Source organism: Geotrypetes seraphini, chromosome 1 (assembly GCF_902459505.1).
Source record: "Geotrypetes seraphini chromosome 1, aGeoSer1.1, whole genome shotgun sequence".
Lineage (NCBI taxonomy): Eukaryota > Metazoa > Chordata > Amphibia > Gymnophiona > Dermophiidae > Geotrypetes > Geotrypetes seraphini.
Window position 1 is genome coordinate 193,225,113 of NC_047084.1, and position 19,076 is coordinate 193,244,188.

The following is a 19,076-nucleotide window of genomic DNA, read 5'->3' on the forward strand; positions in this document are numbered from 1 at the left end:
AGGAGTGAAATGACTGCACTCCTGCCACAAAGACCTCTGCTGGACCACCAGGTACCTCAGTAGGCCTGTTGGAGGGTGGGATTGTGGGGTTGGGAGGCAGATTATAGGTTTGGGGCCTGGAGAGCGATTTCGTCAGGCATCCTCGGAGCCTTTGCTAGACCGGCTGCCTTCGAGGAAAGAGGAAGTTGTATCATCAGAGGTGGGCAACTAGCAAAGGCCTGAGGCTGCCTGATGGGATCACTAAAGTAATGCTAGTGACAGCTGTGTGGGGGAGTTAAGAGCACAGTAAGCTGCCACTGCTAGTCCGGGAGGGTGGAGAAAAAAAAAAGATGGTGGAGGGTGCCCCTTGACAATGGTGCATGTACCCCCCTGGGGTACGGATACCACGTGTTGAGAACCTCTGGTGTAGAGCAACCATCTGAGACACATAGCAAAGGTTCAGATATTGTAGGGGCAAGTCCCACTGTAGTGCTTGGTAATTTTTTTATTTTTAATTTTGAGCCCTCTGGGCACAGAAAAATACATACTGTGACTTTCATGACTCTAACCAATAAAGAACTGCTCAATCAGAGCACCTTTCTATCACCTAGACATGCCAAGTACTGTACAAGGTTTAAATACGAATGTCCATCATTTTTGGCTTACATGTGCCTTCCCCTTCTGCAATCGGAGTAGGACATCCATATTTTAGCTCCTCCCTAATCCAGCCCAGAACATACCCAGACCACGCCTCCTTGCCATATGGATATACAGCATGTTCAGACGCCTATATCCTGGCTTCATAAAATTGAGATTTGGAGGTCCGTGCCATATGGATGTTTAAATGCCAGCATTCAGAGATGTAGAACATAAATTGCGCTACCAAAATAAGGTCCAATGTTTGATAATTATGATTACAGTGTGTATCCTAGTAACACACACTAGTAAATATGGCCCTAAGTTTGATTTGTTGGTTAATTTTGCATTGCTTTATTAAGCTGTGGGATTTAAGATTAATTCTGTTAGTTGATGTGTAAGAGGTAGCCAGAAATGTAAGATCATTGATCATCTTTGTAAGATTCTCTATAACAAACATTTTTTCTTGTTTTAGTTGAAATCACAAGTACTCCTGACTCATAAATTCCCCTTTTATAGATAAGTAAATATGTAAAATGATACATTGAAACTAGGCCTGCCAAACTTTTTTTTTTTCTTCAAACAGCAACTGCATATTTTTCATGTAAGGATTGCTAACACTGCATTCTCAGAACTGAAGACGCTGCAAACTACTATTAAAAATAAGTAATGCGTGGAGAATGATCTCTAGAAGTGATGGATTATAATCCTGATTCTAGTAAAGTGGAGTGTTAGACATTCATGAAATCTGTAAAATTGCAGCTGTAGTAATATATGATCTTAGTAAAACACATTCCATAAACTGTAAATCACACACATTTCATAAAACTGTCTTTTGATATAGCTAATAAATAATCCATCACTGAGAATCTGTTTAGCTGATCTGTCTTCAGATCTTGTTTTATTTAAATTCCTGTGATCAATCTTTGCTGTTAAAAGTGGAAGTTCTGTCAGTTTTACCTTAAAAGATATTGTCAAAGGTAGAAAATTGTTTAGACTTGAGTGCAGGCCAAAATTGTTTAGGAGTCAGGGCAATGCATTTTTCCTTGTGATCTTTGTTTTTTTAAATCTTTTATGTTTGCTTTTTGTAGACCTGGAAAATGAAAGTGGCAAATGAAGATTGTTTTTCAAATGGTCTACTCCTCTTTTGTTCTCCATCTTTTAATTTTTGCATGCTTTCCTCTGGCCTATCTCGCCTCCTCTTAACATCTCTTCCTGTTTCTGCATGGGTGAAATGCTGCTGCCAGGGACCAACAGAAGACCAATTTTAAGCTACACCAGCCCGGGGGGGGGGGGGGGCAAAAAAAGTGAATAAGCCAAATTATTACAGAATGCTACACAGAAAAACCAAGCTAACAGAATACCACAGTCAGACATGATGGGAATAGAGTTAGGGGAATGCAACTAGGTGAAATGCCTCCTGGTCAGAGAGAGCCCTAAGCCAGCTGGAAGCTAAAGAAGCACAGCCTGGGCGTTGCGGTCCCCAATTATGTCTAACACCTGCTCTAGCAGGATACATATTTCAAATCAGATATATTTTAATCACAAAATAGAAAATAAAATTATTTTATTCTAGCTTTTGTTGTCTCGTCATTTTATTCTTTAGATCATGTTGGTTTCAGGCGCTGGTCTCTTTTGTCTTCTCTTAACTCACTTGCCAGAGTTTCCTGACCATTTGACATTTCTTCTTTCTCCATGCTCACCATCCATCTTCTATCTCTGTGTATGTATTGTACCCCATGTTCAGCATCTCCCTTCTCTATGTCTCCTATACGTCCCTTTCTAGTATTTCCCCATGCCCATCTCCCTGCTTTCATCATCTTATGATTCTATGATCCCCTCCCCTTGTGTACAGGGAGTGGGGAAAGAGAGAGAGCGATGCAGGGTGCATCTCTCCCATTCCCTCTACTGCCACATCCAACATTTCTCCCTCTCTCATCCCCTGGATCACGTGCAGCATTTTTCACCACTGCCCACCAGCCCCATGCCCAACATTTCTCCTTCTAGCACCCGTCTCCAGTACAATATTATACATTTCCCTCCATCACTATGTCCAACACTCCTCCCCTTGCATCCCCTTCAATCTGTCCCTCTGTTCCCTCTCCACCACCATATCCAACATTTCTCTTTCTCATCATTCTCTTCCCCATGCATCTCTGCCTCACTCCTCTCTCTCTCTCTCTCTCTCTGCCCAACAATTTTCCTCTTTCTTCCTTTCCCCATGTGCATCATTTCTTTCCCTCTCACTCACACACTCATGCCCAAAAATTCTCCCTTTCTATTACCTTCCTTCCTCCCTCCTATGTCCAGAGTTAGTGCCCCTTCCTCCCTCCCTTGTGTCCCAAGTTCATGCCCCCTCCCTTCCTTCTGTGTCTCACGTTCATGCCCCTCTCCCTGCCTTCCAGCCTTTGTCCCAAATTTGTGTCCCTCCCATGTCCCAACATTTCTCCCCCTCCTTTCTCCCTTTGTCCCATATCCAAATCCTGTCTCCCTTACTTATTCCCTTCAGGGCCATCCAGCTGGTTTGTTCCTTCCTGCCTTTAGCTGCATTTGTTCACTAACAAATGCAGAATGCTTCATTTATCAAAATGGGCATATTTACAGGAAAATATGCAAAGAAACTTAAATATTAAGTCTCATTGAATTATACCATATTAGGAGAGTCATAGAAAACATTTGTTTTTGAATATTAATTTTTTTTTTCCTTTTTATAACATTTACTGTAAAAGCTACATCACTACCATCTTTTTTTTCCCCCCAAGAGTCTGGCTTCTCAGGCAGTCCACATTGCAGTTTTAAAGAATCTGGATTCTTAGGTGCTCTGGATTTCTGTTATCAGGATTTCTGGTCTGTGCTGTATCAATAAGATTCTCAGTACAGGGACCAAGACCATTTTTGAGCAGAAATAAAAATAAGAACCTGCCTGCTACAGAATAGCGAAATTGGGTCGCAGGTTGGCAAAGTAAAATTTGTGCCCATCTCTAAATGAAACTGACTTGCACTAGAGGGTGGGTTTTTGTGAGCTGAATTTGAAATCTGTTAGCGTGTTGGACGCCCTCATAGAACACAGGCCCTTAGCTTGGCTGAGAATAAATGAAGAGCAGTGAGCATATTGAGACGGAGCAGCTGTATCAAGTCTGGAGAGCTGCCAAATAGCCAAATGCTTGACAGACAGGGCAGATGGGGATGCTCCAGATAGGGAAACACTATTAATATGTAGAGTGAGTGCTCCCAGACCTGTGTGAAAGAAACAATAAATAAAAAGCACTGAGAACAGCACCACTGAAAACTACTGACTGAAATCTGGGATTATTCTATGGAGCATGGATAAAAGGGAGGATGGAACAAAATCAAAATATTACAACTGACAGGGATAGGGGCCGTTCATGGAACTAGAGGGCTGCCATGGTGTAATTTAGACTGTATTGAGAATAAAGTATGGTTTACTTAAAGTAGTAGTCTCCAGAAATTTCAAGACAAGGGACATAGAGAACATTTCAGTCACCTAGTGGTCTGGGGTCATACCTCTTGAAGTTGTTAAGCAGTGGGGTTGTGTCTTGCCCTTTTGATTTGTAATGCTGGGGAATGCATATGGGAGAGTTCTATGGGGGTGGTGGTGGCAAACTGCTCTAGGAAGCTTGAGCTCCTGCCTCTACCCTTTCCAGCATCTACCCTCTCCAGTATCTACCCTCTGGGAAGATAGAGAAAGATTTTGAGTGGATGATAGAGTTAGGATGCTTGTGTATAAATGGTACATCCCTTTCCTGCCATTTCCATCTCTCATCCTTTCCCCTTCCCTCATCGTTGTTTCCTTTCTTTTCCTCTCACACTTTCTCTTTTCTTCACCTTGAGGTGGGCATTTCCTCGAGGTGGTCACTGTTGGAAACAAGATACTGGGCTTGATGGACCTTTGGTCTGTCCCAGTATGGCAATTCTTGTGTTCTTATGTTCTTCATCTCTTCATGCTGAGGCTGCCAAATGTTCATTTTTTTTTCCTTTTTATAACACCCCCAAAGAGAAAAAGAGAACACCTTTCATGTTTTCTAGAGCTTCACATCTTCTATAATATTAAAACAACTGACTCATAGTTAATAGTGTCATCTTGCTCTTTGTTCCATCTAAAGGTGTCACTCTTCCGTAGTTCCCTTCCTGTTTTGTTCTGCTGTCACCATTGCCCTTAAAATGGCCTCAGATTTTGTGGAAATGCCTGTACCTTTACTTCCCAAGGTTTTGCAGCAGGTATAATCCTTCCCCCCCTCTTCCCTGTAACCCAGATAATGCCTCCTCATCCTCCTATTGCATTATCTTTGTTGCTTGGGACCTCTGCCAATCTTCCTGGCTTTGGGTGCCACTACGCATGACAACAACATTCTTTGTAGACTGGATCCAACTGGTGACGGGAGAAATGTGAAGAGCAAAATGTACTATTTCCAACTTGCAGGCTTGGAGTGAAGGAGTAGTGTAGTGGCCTGAGAACCTGGGGAACTGGGCTCAATTCCTTTCAGCTCCAAAATTGCCCAGCTACAAAATAAGTATCTGTATATAATATGTAATCCACTTTGATTGTAATCATAGAAGGGTGGCATATCAAGTCCATTCCTCCCTTTCCCTTAATTTAGTGGGGAGGGGAAAGTATCTTGATTAGTAATTTGAATACTGTCAACAGTACTTGTGAGTCTTGGTTATAATCACATATCATTCCCATCATGTTTGGCTGCCTATATGGTTGACATGGTAGTGATTTCATAAGCAGCACTTGAACATGTGTGACTGGGGCCTGCATAGAGTGGCATGCACAGCTCTGGCAGACTAGATGGACCACAAGGGTCTTTTTCTGTTGTCATTTACTGTGTTCTTTGAAGTACAAGTCATCCCAGAAGTGGAAACACAGGATGGAGGTTTCAGGAGCTATTTTTATTTCTATGGTATGCAAGGAGGAAGTGTGTATTGGCTGTACTTACTGGTTATACCAGGAAGTACCAGAGAAACAAACTCTATACAGTGTACTTGCATTTTGACTTACAATCTGTGTACCAGTCAGCACCTTGAGCAGGGAGGTTGTCTGTAGAACTGTATTTGTACAAAGTTTCAATAAACACTCTTTTTCAGTAGTTTTTGATTTCTGCTTCACACATAATACTAGAAACAAAAGAGGGATGCTTCTGAGGCATATGAGAATCTTCTTCAGCAGGTCTGGAGAGAAGAGTTTTCAAGAGAGCTAGTGTGGGCTTGAGAGATACCTCTGTGGCAACATGATCTCTGTAGCACAGCCCATGTCAGGGAAACAATTACTGATAGCATATGGTGTCCATTGGATAAATAAAATGGACACCATATTCTGTGGCCAACACCTAGCATAGTTCTGCTGCAAGGCAGAATTTTTATTGATAGCTAATGGCAGCAGAAGTAAAACAGGTTGTACTGATTAGTAGGTCTGGCACTTTTGAATAAATTCAAGGCCTTTTAGCATTGCAGAAGCCATATATAGTAGGTATATACTACATGAGGGGCATAATCAAAAAAACCATCTAAGTCCCCTTTTAGCCTAAGGCCCTAAACGTTGAAAGTAGAAGCAGGGAAAATGTCCATTCTCAAAAAAAAAGTCCAAAAGGAGGTTTTTAAAAAAAAATAATGGCCTGCCTCTACATTCAGCTATTTAAACGCCCAGACCACCTCTACGTCTACACTTAAGACATATAATAAACCAAAAAAAGCCTAAGTCCCAAACGCCCAAAGCTAGGCCTTTTAGGCGAAGGAGGAGCCAATCCTTCGCCTAGAAGCTGGATTCTGTAACTGTTGTCTGCCAAAAACAACACCGGTTACAAAATCCACATACACCCCTACCCTCCAGCAACGATCGTGGTAGGAGGGTTGGCTCATCTTTCCTGCCGCGATAGCAATACCACCAAGTGCCGCCAAACGCGGCATTTGGGATCGCTATCGCAGCTGGAGAGATGAGCCATCTCTCATGCCACGATCCACCCCTCCCCCCGATTGGATCAGGCAGGAAGGAGTCCAAGCCTTCCTGCCCTGGCGACTATCCACCTGCCCGACACGATCGGGGTAGGAGGGAGCCCAAGCCCTCCAGCGCCGGCGACTACCCACCTGCCCGACAACGATCAGGGCAGGAGCTAGCCCAAGCCCTCCTGCCCCAGCGACTACACACCCGCCCGACAACGATCGGGGCAGGAGGGAGCCCAAGCCCTCCTTCCCTGGTGAAGGCTGACACCCCTGATAACGATCTGGGCAGAAGGGAGCCCAAGCCCTCCTGCCCCGGTGACTACCCACCCGCCCGACATGATTGGGTCAGGAGGGAGCCCAAGTCCTCCTGTCCCGGCGAAGGCTAACACCCCAACAATGATCGGGGCAGGAGGGAGCCCAAGCCCTTCTGCCCCGGCGAAACCCTCTACCCCCCAATCCCCCACTCCCACTAAGATGTTGGCAAAAAATGTGTATTTCCACATACAATCAATAAATACAAAATATTGTGGTTTTTTCTGCTCATTCTTGTTTAACACCATGACATGACAGGATATGACAGTGATTCTTAAACCTGTCCTGCAGGACTCCCAACTAGTTGACTTTTCTAGATATCCCTAATGAATATGCATGAGGCAGATTTGAATATAATAGAGGTGACAAGCATGCAAATCTGCCTCATGCATATTCATTAGGAATATCTTGAAAACATAACTAGCTGGGGGTCCCCTAGGAAAGGTTTAAGAACCACTGGAATGTGGTATTGACAATATCCTATGTTGCAAATGACAGCTCATCCCTAGCAGCCTCCCATTCAGATGATGACAAAAGTTAACATAATCATTGGGTTATGTATTATGGAAATCAATACTAGATAAATTTTCTCCATTTCTGTAGAGGTGTACTTAGTGATTTTTTATTTTTTTATTTTTTTACATAAAGGGCAACCAGTCCACCTTTCTGCTCTAATATATTGACTGCCAGGAAAATAAGTACATATCGAAGACACCTGTGATGTACAAGTGTAGTATTAAGCATTCTATGGAAAGTTGCATGGTCTATGTCAATATATGCCTGTTTGGTTGAGGATGGGCTGGGATGGTTTAGATGGGCTGGAGTGAGCTTTGATGAAGTCTTCAGTACATGGAACCTATTCACAATACTGGGCAGAACTTTGGGCTCTGGTCCAGCAATAGCTAAGAAGAAGGAAAATTTAAATTAAATCGGTAATTTAAAGAGTGGGTAAGGTTGGGTAGACTAGATGGACTATTCGAGTCTTTATCTGCCATCATCTACTATGTGACTATGCTCAAAATTGGCATGCGGTCTTCTTGGCCTGAACTGGTTTTAACCTTTTAGCTTCAATCTCATCTACCTTTCATGCCCCCAGAAACTCCACAACAGACTCAGAATGTTCACCTCATTTTTGGACTAAGAAAAACTGACCATGTCATGCCTAATTACAAGCAATTGCACTGGCTCCCCATTGAGGCCTGCATACTGTTCAAACTGGGCTGCTTCACGTATAAGGTGCTGTATGGCCTCCTACCAAATTACATGGTATTCTAATACCAAACGGTATTCGAAATTACCTTCCCGGCACGCCTTCTATGTTCCAACTTCATTTTCTCCTACCCCTCCCTACAAAGAAGGCCTAGAAGAGCTTAAGTCACTAAACTGTTATCCTACCAGGCAGCGCACTTAAGTTGGGAACTACTCCCCCATCATAGGTCCTCCTCATCATACATGCATTTTAGGCGAAGCTTAAAAATACACCTGTTCATTAAATTCCTACCATAGAAACATGATGGCAGTGAAAGGCCAAATGGCCTATCTAGTCTGCCCATCTGGTAACATCCCTTTCCTCAGAGTGATCTCCATTGATCACTACCCTCTGTTGCCTTCCACTCAACCAGTTCTTGACCCAGCCTGTCACTTTGGGACTCATCCCAAAGGCACTCAGTTTATTTATTAGATGTCTGTGTGGAACACTGTTAAAGGCTTTGCTAAAATCTAAATACATCACATCTAGTGCACATCCTCTATCCAATTCTTTGGTCACCCAGTCAAAGAAATTGATCAGATTTGTTTGACAAGGACCTACCTCTAGTGAATCCATGTTGCCTCCAGTCCTGTAAACTTAGTGGCCTCTCTGTAACTCACTCATTCTCCCCCCCCTCCAAAACATCTGTAACCACTCCTTGTATTTGTATTGTGCTGACTTCATTTGCACCCCCATCTGCCTGTATGGGCTTTAGATAATTTTTGTTAACCATATAAAAACTCAGTGTGTTGTGGTATACAAATAAAATTTTGTTATCATTTTCAGTGAATCCAAGGCAGTTTGTGAAGAGGAACTAGATAGTTTTAAATCCACTGTTTTAAATTTTTTTTTTTTTTTAATATTCATGTAGCTGTGTTATTTCTTTCATGTGCTCAATAAAATTGGACTCTTATTTTCAATTCTGATATAACTTTCATTAGAATATAATGAAAAAAATAATGATTTGGCTTGTCTCATCGTTGAAAATTTATTTTGATCTAGTATAACATTCCTTGTGGTAGATACTGATTGTCACCCAGATAAAGATACATGGAGTCATCAGAATTTGTGGTAACCATCTGCCGTCATTTACTATGTTACGAACATACTATAAACAAGGTCTAAATAGCCCCAAGTGCTGAAATGGGTTAGAATGGTGAGTCATCTCTTGGTTTTACTTTTAGGAGGGCAAATCTTGCCAAGCTGAATTTGGCACAAGTATAATAACAGATGATTGTCAGACGCTACAGCGGATGCTCAGAAAATCACCAATTACAGAAGGGTTTTCCAAACAAAGGCCCTGATTCTGTATAAAACACTTGTCATTAGGCACCTAGATTGGCACATCTAGTCAATTTGGGTGCCTATCTTACCCCTCCACCTTAGTCAATTTAGGTGCCTATCTTATCCCCCCCACCTTATGAAGACATGTTAGGCTTTTTTATCACCGGCCGTGGTGGTATTAGCTCCGACGCTGTAATTAATTTTGGGGTAGGTGCCTAACTTGGTAGGTGCTATGTAGGCATCTATACTGAGGCGTTTACCCCAAAATAGTTGCCGGCCTGGCTCCTTAATGGTAGTATTGAGGGGGCTGTGGGGGCAGGAGTACCAGGGGATTTCTCCTGCTCCTCAGACCCACCAGGGTCAAGGGAGTTTTCATGACAAATGGGTCTAGGGATAGAGGGTGTATTTTTCTTTTGGGGGTGGGGAGAGGGAGGGATTTATATTACAAATGTATTGGGGGGTCTGCACCAGCCTCTTTGTTCTCTTGGAGCATTAGTTCACAAATTAGCAGTCCAGTGCTCCTGGGGAGCAAAGTAAACACATTGTATCAAGCAGCATTATGGGATAAGGATCTTAAATCTATGATATCGATCTCCAGCTCTTATCAACATTTTGGGAAACAATTAAAAACTTATCTGTTTACTAGATGTTTGAGTAATGAACGTAATTCATCAGATTGTATGTTTTATTCTTTCTTAAAACCGCATTGAACTTAACGGTATTGCGATATAGAAATTGATTTTTATGCTATGTTATCTGGAAGTGGTGTTAACTTTTATGAATATCACAGCTTGTAAAGTTTGCTGTAATGCAGTTCATTATTTTCTAATGCATGTTGAGCCAGATTTCTCATATTAGATACAAGGCTAACGTGTTAATTGCTCTTAACTGTACTCTGCTGCCATAATATGGATTATAAATAGACCTTGTAGTACTATGTAACATTTTTTTACATTTAGGTGCTTTAAAAACATTCTATTCAAAATTGGTCAAAGTAGGAGTATGTTTCACTGAATTACTCAAATGAACAATTGCAGAACTGTTCAAAATTAAATTAAGAATAAGAGTCAAAAAATCTTGATTGCATAAATCTTCACACTTGTAAATTCAAACTAAAATTAGCTCTGTTTCAAAAAAATTTTTTTTGCTTATTTTACTTAAAAGGAATAAAAAAAAGCCTTCTGAAGAGCTTCCCAAGCCAATAACTATTGGTTTCTCATATCTCATAATGATTGGCAAAAAATATTTTTTTGGAAAATGTTTATATTTACATATGCTGTCAAAATCATAAACGTGACGATGTAAATATCCCAAAGATACTGAAGCCTTTAACAATAGTTGACCATCAGAAAACAATACAGTAGCCAAACTCAGGTTCAAATGACACTGGTACAGCTCATAAGAACATAACATAAAAACATAAGAGTTGCCCCATCAAGCTCAGAATCCTATTTACACCAGTGGCCAACCCAGGTTAACAAGTACCTGGCAAGATCCCATGGAGTAAAACAGATTTGATGCTGCTTATTCTAGGAATAAGCAGTGGATTTCCCGAAGTCATCTCAATAATGGTGTATGAACTTTTGTTTTGGGAAATTATCCAAACCTTTTTTTAAAACCCTGCTAAGCTAACTGCTTTCACTACTTTCTCCAGCAGCAACTTCTAGAGCTTAATTACATGTTGAGTGGTACATCAGATTGTGAGCTCATCAGGACAGATAGGGAGAAATAATCGAGTACCAGCTATATAAATATTGAAAATAAATAAATACTTTACTTCTTCTTCCATATTTGTGGGTGTTAGGTGCAGAGCTAGTCTGCAAATAAGAAAAATTTGTGAATAACTATAGGGCCAACTCTAACTCATGTCCCTCCCACCACCTGGGCCTCTCTATACCTTACTTAGGGTTGACTCTGATCCCCACTCCTTCCTTCTTCCCGCCTCCCGGACCTCTCCCCAACTTACCTGGTGGTCTAGTGGTGAAGCAGGGCAGGAGCAAGCTTCCTACGCTCTTGCCCTGTGCAGAGCTGTGAACAAAAATGGCTGCTGGGAGTTCCTGCTGTATTCTCATGAGACCACAGGAACTCAAAGCAGCCTTTTTTGTTCATGGCTCTGCATGAGACAGGAGCGTAGGAAGATCGGTTCTGGCCTGCTTCACTGCTAGACCACCAGGTAAGGTGTGGAGAGGTCTGGGAGATGGGGGTGGGTCAGGGTTTAGAAGTTTGTGAATAACTAACTGAAGTCGCGAGTTCTAAACCCGTGAATATGGAGGGGTCTGTACTTAGTAGCTTCATCACAAGCCTCCTAGTCCTAATATTTTTTTAGAAAGAGCAAACAAGCAATTCACATATACCCTTTCCATTCCACTCTTATCTCCCCTGAGCTGTCTCTTCTCCAAGCTGAAGAGCCCTAGTTGCTTTAGCCTTTCGTCATAGGGAAGACAATCCCATTCCTTTTATCATTTTAGTCGCCCTTCTTTGTACCTTTTCTAATTCTGCTTCTTTTTTTAGATGGTATTTAAGGTGCAGCTGTACCAAACAGCGATACAAATGCATTATATTTTCATCTTTGGGTTTATTTGGGCCTATGAAGACTGGAAAACAATCTTCTTTATTTATTTACTTACTTAACCCCCTTTTATGAAGCCATATTAGGCTTCTTTTATTGCCAGCCATGGTTGTATTGGCTTTGATGCTCATAGAATTCCTGTGGAGTATCAGAGCTAATACCACCGTGGCAAGTGATTTAAAAAAAAAAAAAAAAAAAAATCCTTGCACGGTTTCGTAAAAGAGGGTCTTATTGTTTTAAATCTTTCTTTGTTGAATACTCAGACTATTTACACAAAAAAGGAGCACTAAAATTGTTATCTTAAATGAAACATGGGTTCTCTTTCTCTGTAAAAAAAAAAAAAAAAAAAATGAAAATTTGAAAGGGTTTTATCTTGGGGTCCTGGAAGCATTATCTTGTATTTGTGTATTGTTTCATTCACTTCCCCCAGCAGCTCATTATCTTTATACATAGCTATATTTCTTGAGAGAACCAATTTTTTTTTTGTTTTTACGAAACCTTTTCAGCAATGAAGACTGCAATTGCACATGAATTTTATCACCAAATTTTCACCATAAATGCTATTTTCATGTTGTTTAAATGGCCTGGTAGTGCACGTTTTTATTCCTGCCTGTTTCTGCAAAGCCACTTTCTATCCCCAGCATGGTACATTAGGGGAGCCCTTTTACTAAGCTGTAGTAAATGGCTAGTATGTGCCTACTGCAACTTAAAATGGTTTACCATGCGATGTATTTAGGCATTCTACAGTAAGTTTTGGATGTTCATGCACAAACCATAAACTAAAAAAAATATTTTATTTTGACATGGCATAAGAAGTAGCACCTAGATATTAGCATGCCAAGACTGCTTTGTACTAGTATTCTATGATAGGTTAGATATGCCCGAATAATGTTATAGAATTGATGCTTTCAAAGCCAAAAAACCAATAGGAAAAAATGTCCAAATGTATTGTTGATATAAAAATTCTTCCTGTAGTAGAGGGTATACTGGGAGATCTCGCATCAAATTTTATATTTAGTAAATTAATAAAATGTGTGGTAAGTGAACATAGGTCCTCAGTTTTCACAGCTCATATGACAGGACAAAACCTGTTCCCCAAGTTGTAAGCTGTGATAGCCCAAAAGGGTTTTATTTATTTATTTGCTCAATTATTTAGCCTGTCCTCCCAAAGGAGCTCAGAACGGGTTACAAAGTACATCCACAATATAATTGAGACAGGACAGAGATGACATAATTTACAATATAGACATGACAATAAAACACATACACTAAGCAGCATCTGGTGAGAGTAGGTGGTATAGGTGCGTTGACTCTGAATGGCATTTCTGGGTGTATGTCCGTGGACCTAATGTGCATAAAAGTGTTCAAACAAATAGTGAAAAATCACACTCAAAATAATGTCGATAGGATCTCTTCAAGTGTACTCTTTCTGCAATCTTTAATTGCTATTCATAATATTCAATCAGAAGGACCAACTTTCCAAATGTTCTCCCCTTAGCGTCAAACAATCAAGCATAAGTACTCTTAAATAGTGTAAAGAATGGTACTTATCTGAAAATACGTTGTCATAGTCGTTATATTGAAAAGTCCATCGTTCGTGCTGAAGAATCAATGGCTCTACAGAGCTCCGTTTTGGAGGTCCAAGTCTCCTTCCTCTGGAGCAATGGCACTGAAACTTGGCAGACTTGGCAGGAGGAGCGTGAAAATGAGAAGAGTAAAGCTGAATCTCAAATTGAAAAATGGCATTTCGGCTCACATGTGCCCCTTTGTGGCACCTATGTTTTAATACAGCAAAGTACCTGCATGTACTGTATTATGTACAGTAAAAGTTGCTTTGATTATACCCACAGAAAGGCATAATATAAAATCCACAACTTTATAGAATTGACACCATGTGTCCAATTGTGTGTTAGTGTAGGCTTATATTGGGAGTAGTGGTGGGGTAATTAGGATAGCTTTTTTTTTTTTTTTAACTATATCTTTATTCAAAATAGGCAACCAGAACATGCAACATTGCTCAGCAACTTAGATCTTAAAAATAGCATGGACAATTAAATCACCCTGTCGAATACAGAAGGATGGAAACCAAAAATAACCAGCCAGAAACCTCCAAACCACGCTAATCCCCCCCCTTCTTTTCCCTTCTTTCTAAATTGTCCATAATTACAAAATTGTCCCTCCCCCCATTTATTGAAACTGTCTCCCAGGGCCAGCCTTATAATGAGGCCAACTGAGGCAGCGGCACTCGAGGGATTGGCATCTTGGTGCCGGCCACCCTACCTTCTGGTCGGCTCTCCCTGCCACACCCCTTCCTGGCATCTAATATTTTCACCTTTCTTACCCCTATCAGCATATTTCCCATTCTACCACCCTTCCCTGCATCTACCTTTAATTTGTTGTAAACCCCCTGAAATTATCTGCCAGTTTTTATATGGGTGGAACCTCCTTTAAATAAATTTAAGAGTCTACTGAAACTTATTTTTTACTCAGGCATTTGGGATTCCAGGAGTTTAGTGTACTGATGGTTCTGTCTGCAATACTTATATGAAGTATCATATAGATTTCTGTAATATTATTGTTTGCTTTCTTGAGATATCTCTGTATAGATCTTTTGTGTATGATCTCTCAATGGAAGATTAATCCTAATAAAGCTAACTTCTTATAAGAACATAAGAATAGCCTTACTGGATCAGGCCAATGGTCCATCAAGCCCAGTAGCCCATTCTCACTGTGGCCAATCCAGGCCACTAGTACCTGGTCAAAACCCAAAGATTAGCAACATTCCATGCAAGAATTCATTTCAAATTATTGTTTATGTTTAAGATTCATCGAGGATCTGTCCCTGATTACTGTCAAAGTTTGATTAGCCCATCGTAGGTTACATCTGCCGATTTAAGATCATCAAGTGAAATTAGACTGACAATTCCTTCAGCTTCAACCTTTTTGTAAAGTGTCTACTTGCCGGCAGTTATTAGGAGGTATTGAATCACAGCTTATTCTTTTCTCTTTGTTTTTTCCTATAAGTAATCCATAATTACTTGAAATCATATGGCTCGATCCTGATGATTTTCTAGATATTTTGTACTTGATCTTCTTTTATTGTAATCTGCCTTGAGCTAATTGGTTAAGCAGAATAGAAATGCCTGGATTAAATTAGATTTTATTATTTATTGTAAACTGCTGAGACCTGCTGAAGCCAAGTGTTCAGCAAGTTTTAAATAAACATAGCACAAAGATGAAGGATTATGTAGAGATTTTTAATAACCTTGCATTGGCCCTGAAAAAAAAAAGTGTTATGAATATCCATAACCAGGTTGGCTGTTGGACAAGAAAATAAGAGTATGAAGAAATTTACATTACATCATTAAAATTAAAATTCTCCAAGAAGACTGCAGACTGAAGCTACTGAATTAAAGCTTGTAGTGTATGCAGGGAAACCATTTTTCCACTTTTGGGTTTCCGTTTTCTCTTATGTTTTTGGTAAATAGATTGATGCGTTTCCTTATGCATGCTGTACCATCTTAACTGGAATCACTGTTGTTTATTTTCAGGTTAACAAAACCTTTGTCTTTTGCTGACTGTGTTGGGGATGAGCTGCCATGGGGTTGGGAGGATGCCTATGACCCGCAGATTGGAGTCTATTACATTGATCATATCAAGCGTAAGTAGTTTTATTTAAAAATTGGGATGAAAAACAATCACAGACTTAACTAACATACATTTAGGCCTGGTTTCTTTTACTAAGCTGCGGTAAGCATTAACACATGCTTACTGCATCAAAAAAGGGTTTACTGTAGAGCATGCAGGCATCCCATGGTAATTTTTGCATGTGTTTGCACTACCCATGCGCTAAAAAATAAAATGTATTTTTTAGCACCGGGGGAGGGTCTAGAGCAGTGGTCTCAAACTTGCGACACACGGGCTGCATGCGGCCCCCTGGGGGCTACTTTGCGTCCTGTGGTCTTGTACCCGATCTTGCACTCTGGGCAGGAAGAGAGGTGCCGGCGGCAGCTGACTTGCAACTTCCTGCCGCTGTCGCATATGCCGGGACTCCTGCCTTCGCGTATCCTACGCAAAGGCAGGAGTCCCAGAATACACGACGGCTGCAGGAAGTTGCAAGTCAGCTGGCGCCAGAGCCTCTTCCTGCCCAGTGTACGAGATCGTGTACAAGACCGCAGCTGCAAAATACAGGTATTGGTGGACAGGGGAGGAGGGGAGGAAGGAAGGGAGAAGGGGTACTGCTGGACAAGGGGAGCAGAGAAGGAAGAAGGGGTACTGCTGGACAAAGGGAGAAGGGATACTGCTGGATGGGGGAGCAGGGAAGGGAGAAGGGGTACTGCTAGACAGGGAAGGGAAGGGAGAAGGGGTACTGCTGGACTGGGGAAGCAGGGAAGGGAGAAGGGGTACTGCTGGACAGGGGGAGCAGGGAAGGGAGAAGGGGTACTGCTGGACAGGGAAGGGAGAAGGGGTACTGCTGGACAGGGAAGGGAGAAGGGGTACTGCTGGACAGGGGAGGGAAGGCGAGAAGGGGTACTGCTGGACAGGGGAGGGAAGGCGAGAAGGGGTACTGCTGGACAGGGGAGGGAAGAGAGAAGGGGTACTGCTGGACAGGGGAGAGAAGGGAGAAGGGGTACTTCTGGACAGGGGAGAGAAGGGAGAAGGGGTACTGCTAGACAAGGGGAGCAGGGAAGGGAGAAGGGGTACTGCTGAACAAGGGGAATATAAAAGAAAGGGGGAAGAGGTGCTGCTGGACCTGGCAGAAAGGGAGGGAAAGGAAAGATGCTACACACTGGAGGGGAGGGTGAGATGATGCATGGGGAGAGAGCATGTTGGGTTGAGGAGTGGGAAGGAGGGATGCCACTGAGGGAAGAGGCAAGGACAGAGAGAGAAAGCGTGTAGGAGGCAGAAAGTGTTGGACTCATAGAGAAGGCAAGATGGATGGGGAGGATAGAAAGGAGGGAAGGAGAAATGTTACACTGGGGAAGAGGGAGAGGGCAGAGAGTGAAAAGTTAGACTCATGGAGGGAGAGATAGAGAGAGGAGATGTTTGGTTGAGGGAAGGAGGACCAGAGGAGAAGCATGCAGGAGGAAGAGAGAAAAAAAATGTTGGACTAGTGAAAAGGAGGGAGAAATGTTGGCCTGGGAGGGGGGCCAGAAAGGACAAAGGGAGATGGACTGCAGGGGGCAGAAAGGAGGAAGGGAAAAAGAAATGTTACACTAGGGGAGGGTGAGGAGGAGAAAGATGTCCTACCATGGAATGAGAGGGAAGGAGAGAGAGATATAGGAGAGGAAGGTAAGACATGGAAAAGTAGATTTTGAGAAGAAAGCAGAAAAATTGATGTTAAATTAATGCCAAAGATGGATGCAAGGCAGAAAGTTAAGACAGAGAGAAAAATAGTCAATGGACACGAAGGCCCTGGAAACATAGTTAAAAGCACAGAAAAATAAAGCCACCAGACAACAAAGCTAAGGAAAATGATTTTATTTTCAATATAGTGATTGAAATGTGTCAGTTCTGAGAAAGGAAAGATGTTAAACTTTAACTGTGAAGGCCACAGAAAAAATAGGGTAGTAAGGAATTGGAGAGGTGCCAATAGAAAGTGGGCATCCCTCCTGCTGGGGTCAGTGTGTGTGTGTGTGTGGGGGGGGGGTAGTTCAGGGTAGCGGTGGGAGGGAATGGGCATCCTTTTGCTGGCCGACATGCAGTGGGATTTGGAGGTTCCCTGCCACTGCCGCTTAACTGATCGTGGCAGGGAGATTCCCTTGCTGTGATCAGCTCAGTGGCAACACAATTCTATAAATGGTGTCTGTGACATGGATGCCAATCAGAGAATTGGGGTGGTTAGGCGGGGTTAGGCATCTGTCCATTAGGACAGACATGATTCTGTATAGGAAGTGCATGTGCAATTCTCAAAAGCCCTTTAGGCGGCTGCTGAGACCAGGCATCCTATACAGAATCAGGCCCTTAGTGTGTATAAATATCAACAACATACTAAATGGGAGAGACAACTGTGTTCAAAAGTGCCTCCACTGTTCCTTTACTACTGATAATGATTTTAGCTTGGCCCACTACGTTCCATCCCATCCCACCCAGGTCTTAGCCCCGCCCCAATTTAGGCTCCCCAAAAATCTGAGTCACCAACCACCTATGCTAAACAGGTTTTAAGTGTTCCGAGACGTTCATCCCTAATCCATCATGGTGTGACTGAGTAGCTGTAGGTAGAGCAGGAAGGAGAAAAACAGTGTCCTGAGGTGAAGTGGAGCTGCAAAGTGAACATGTGAGTTTTCATGCCCCCGGAGACCACTGATACCAAAAGTGGTGAGTGAATATCTTGACTTAACTTGGGCATCAAGTAAACTGTAAAAGATTTATTATCTAAAATCCCAGCAGTATACATTTAGCTCAGGACTCAGCTAATCAGAGACCACACCTTTGATAGCCTTATAACAGAATATAAAATATTTTCTGTGAGGAATTTGGCTATCCCCTCTAGTATTTTTCAGGTTGTATTAGAGCTATTTGGTATGAGGCCTCTTAACTTTTTTTAACTTACTAGTTCACACCCAGAAGTAAAAAAAACAAAAAAACAGTATACTATTGACAGATGGATATCACAGCCTCTTCAGGTTTTGTGACATATCTTTGCAATTAAGGCCAGAGACTTAGGACATTTTTGGGACTGGAGTAGGAGTGTTCAATTTGCCACTTCACTAATTTATTGCTGTACTTCTTTTGTTTAGCTTCTTTTTATTGGTGCTTATAGTGAATTCTTTAACATTTTTGAGATACATTCCTAAATTGTGTGTTTTCCCTGTTTTCTGTAAGTTGTGAGAAATTATTGCTTCCCGTCATTTTAATGGGAGGGTGGTTGTGCTATAAAAGCTTGCATTCTACGGCCACAAAAAAAGGTAGGGTGTAGACTCAGAGTCTATGTAACACTCTCCACACAAATTTTGGAGTTTATAAGATGCAACATGCAAAGGCAATTTATCCAAGTGTGCTTGAAAATTACTTTTAATCAAGCCTATAGAACAGGGGTAGGTTGTTCTGGTCATTGACCTCTTCAGACAGGTCAGGTTTTCATGA

At 41.8% G+C, this 19,076-nt stretch overlaps 1 protein-coding gene across 1 annotated transcript in view; it reads left to right on the forward strand.

Annotated features, from left to right (window-relative positions):
* Nucleotides 1-19,076, forward strand: part of WWC2 (WW and C2 domain containing 2) — a 343,981-nt gene that overhangs the window by 61,306 nt on the left and 263,599 nt on the right. Inside the window, exon 2 of the mRNA XM_033943044.1 lies at nt 15,542-15,651. Within this exon, the coding sequence (XP_033798935.1) occupies nt 15,542-15,651 (110 nt within the window). The remainder of the gene's footprint in view (nt 1-15,541; nt 15,652-19,076) is intronic.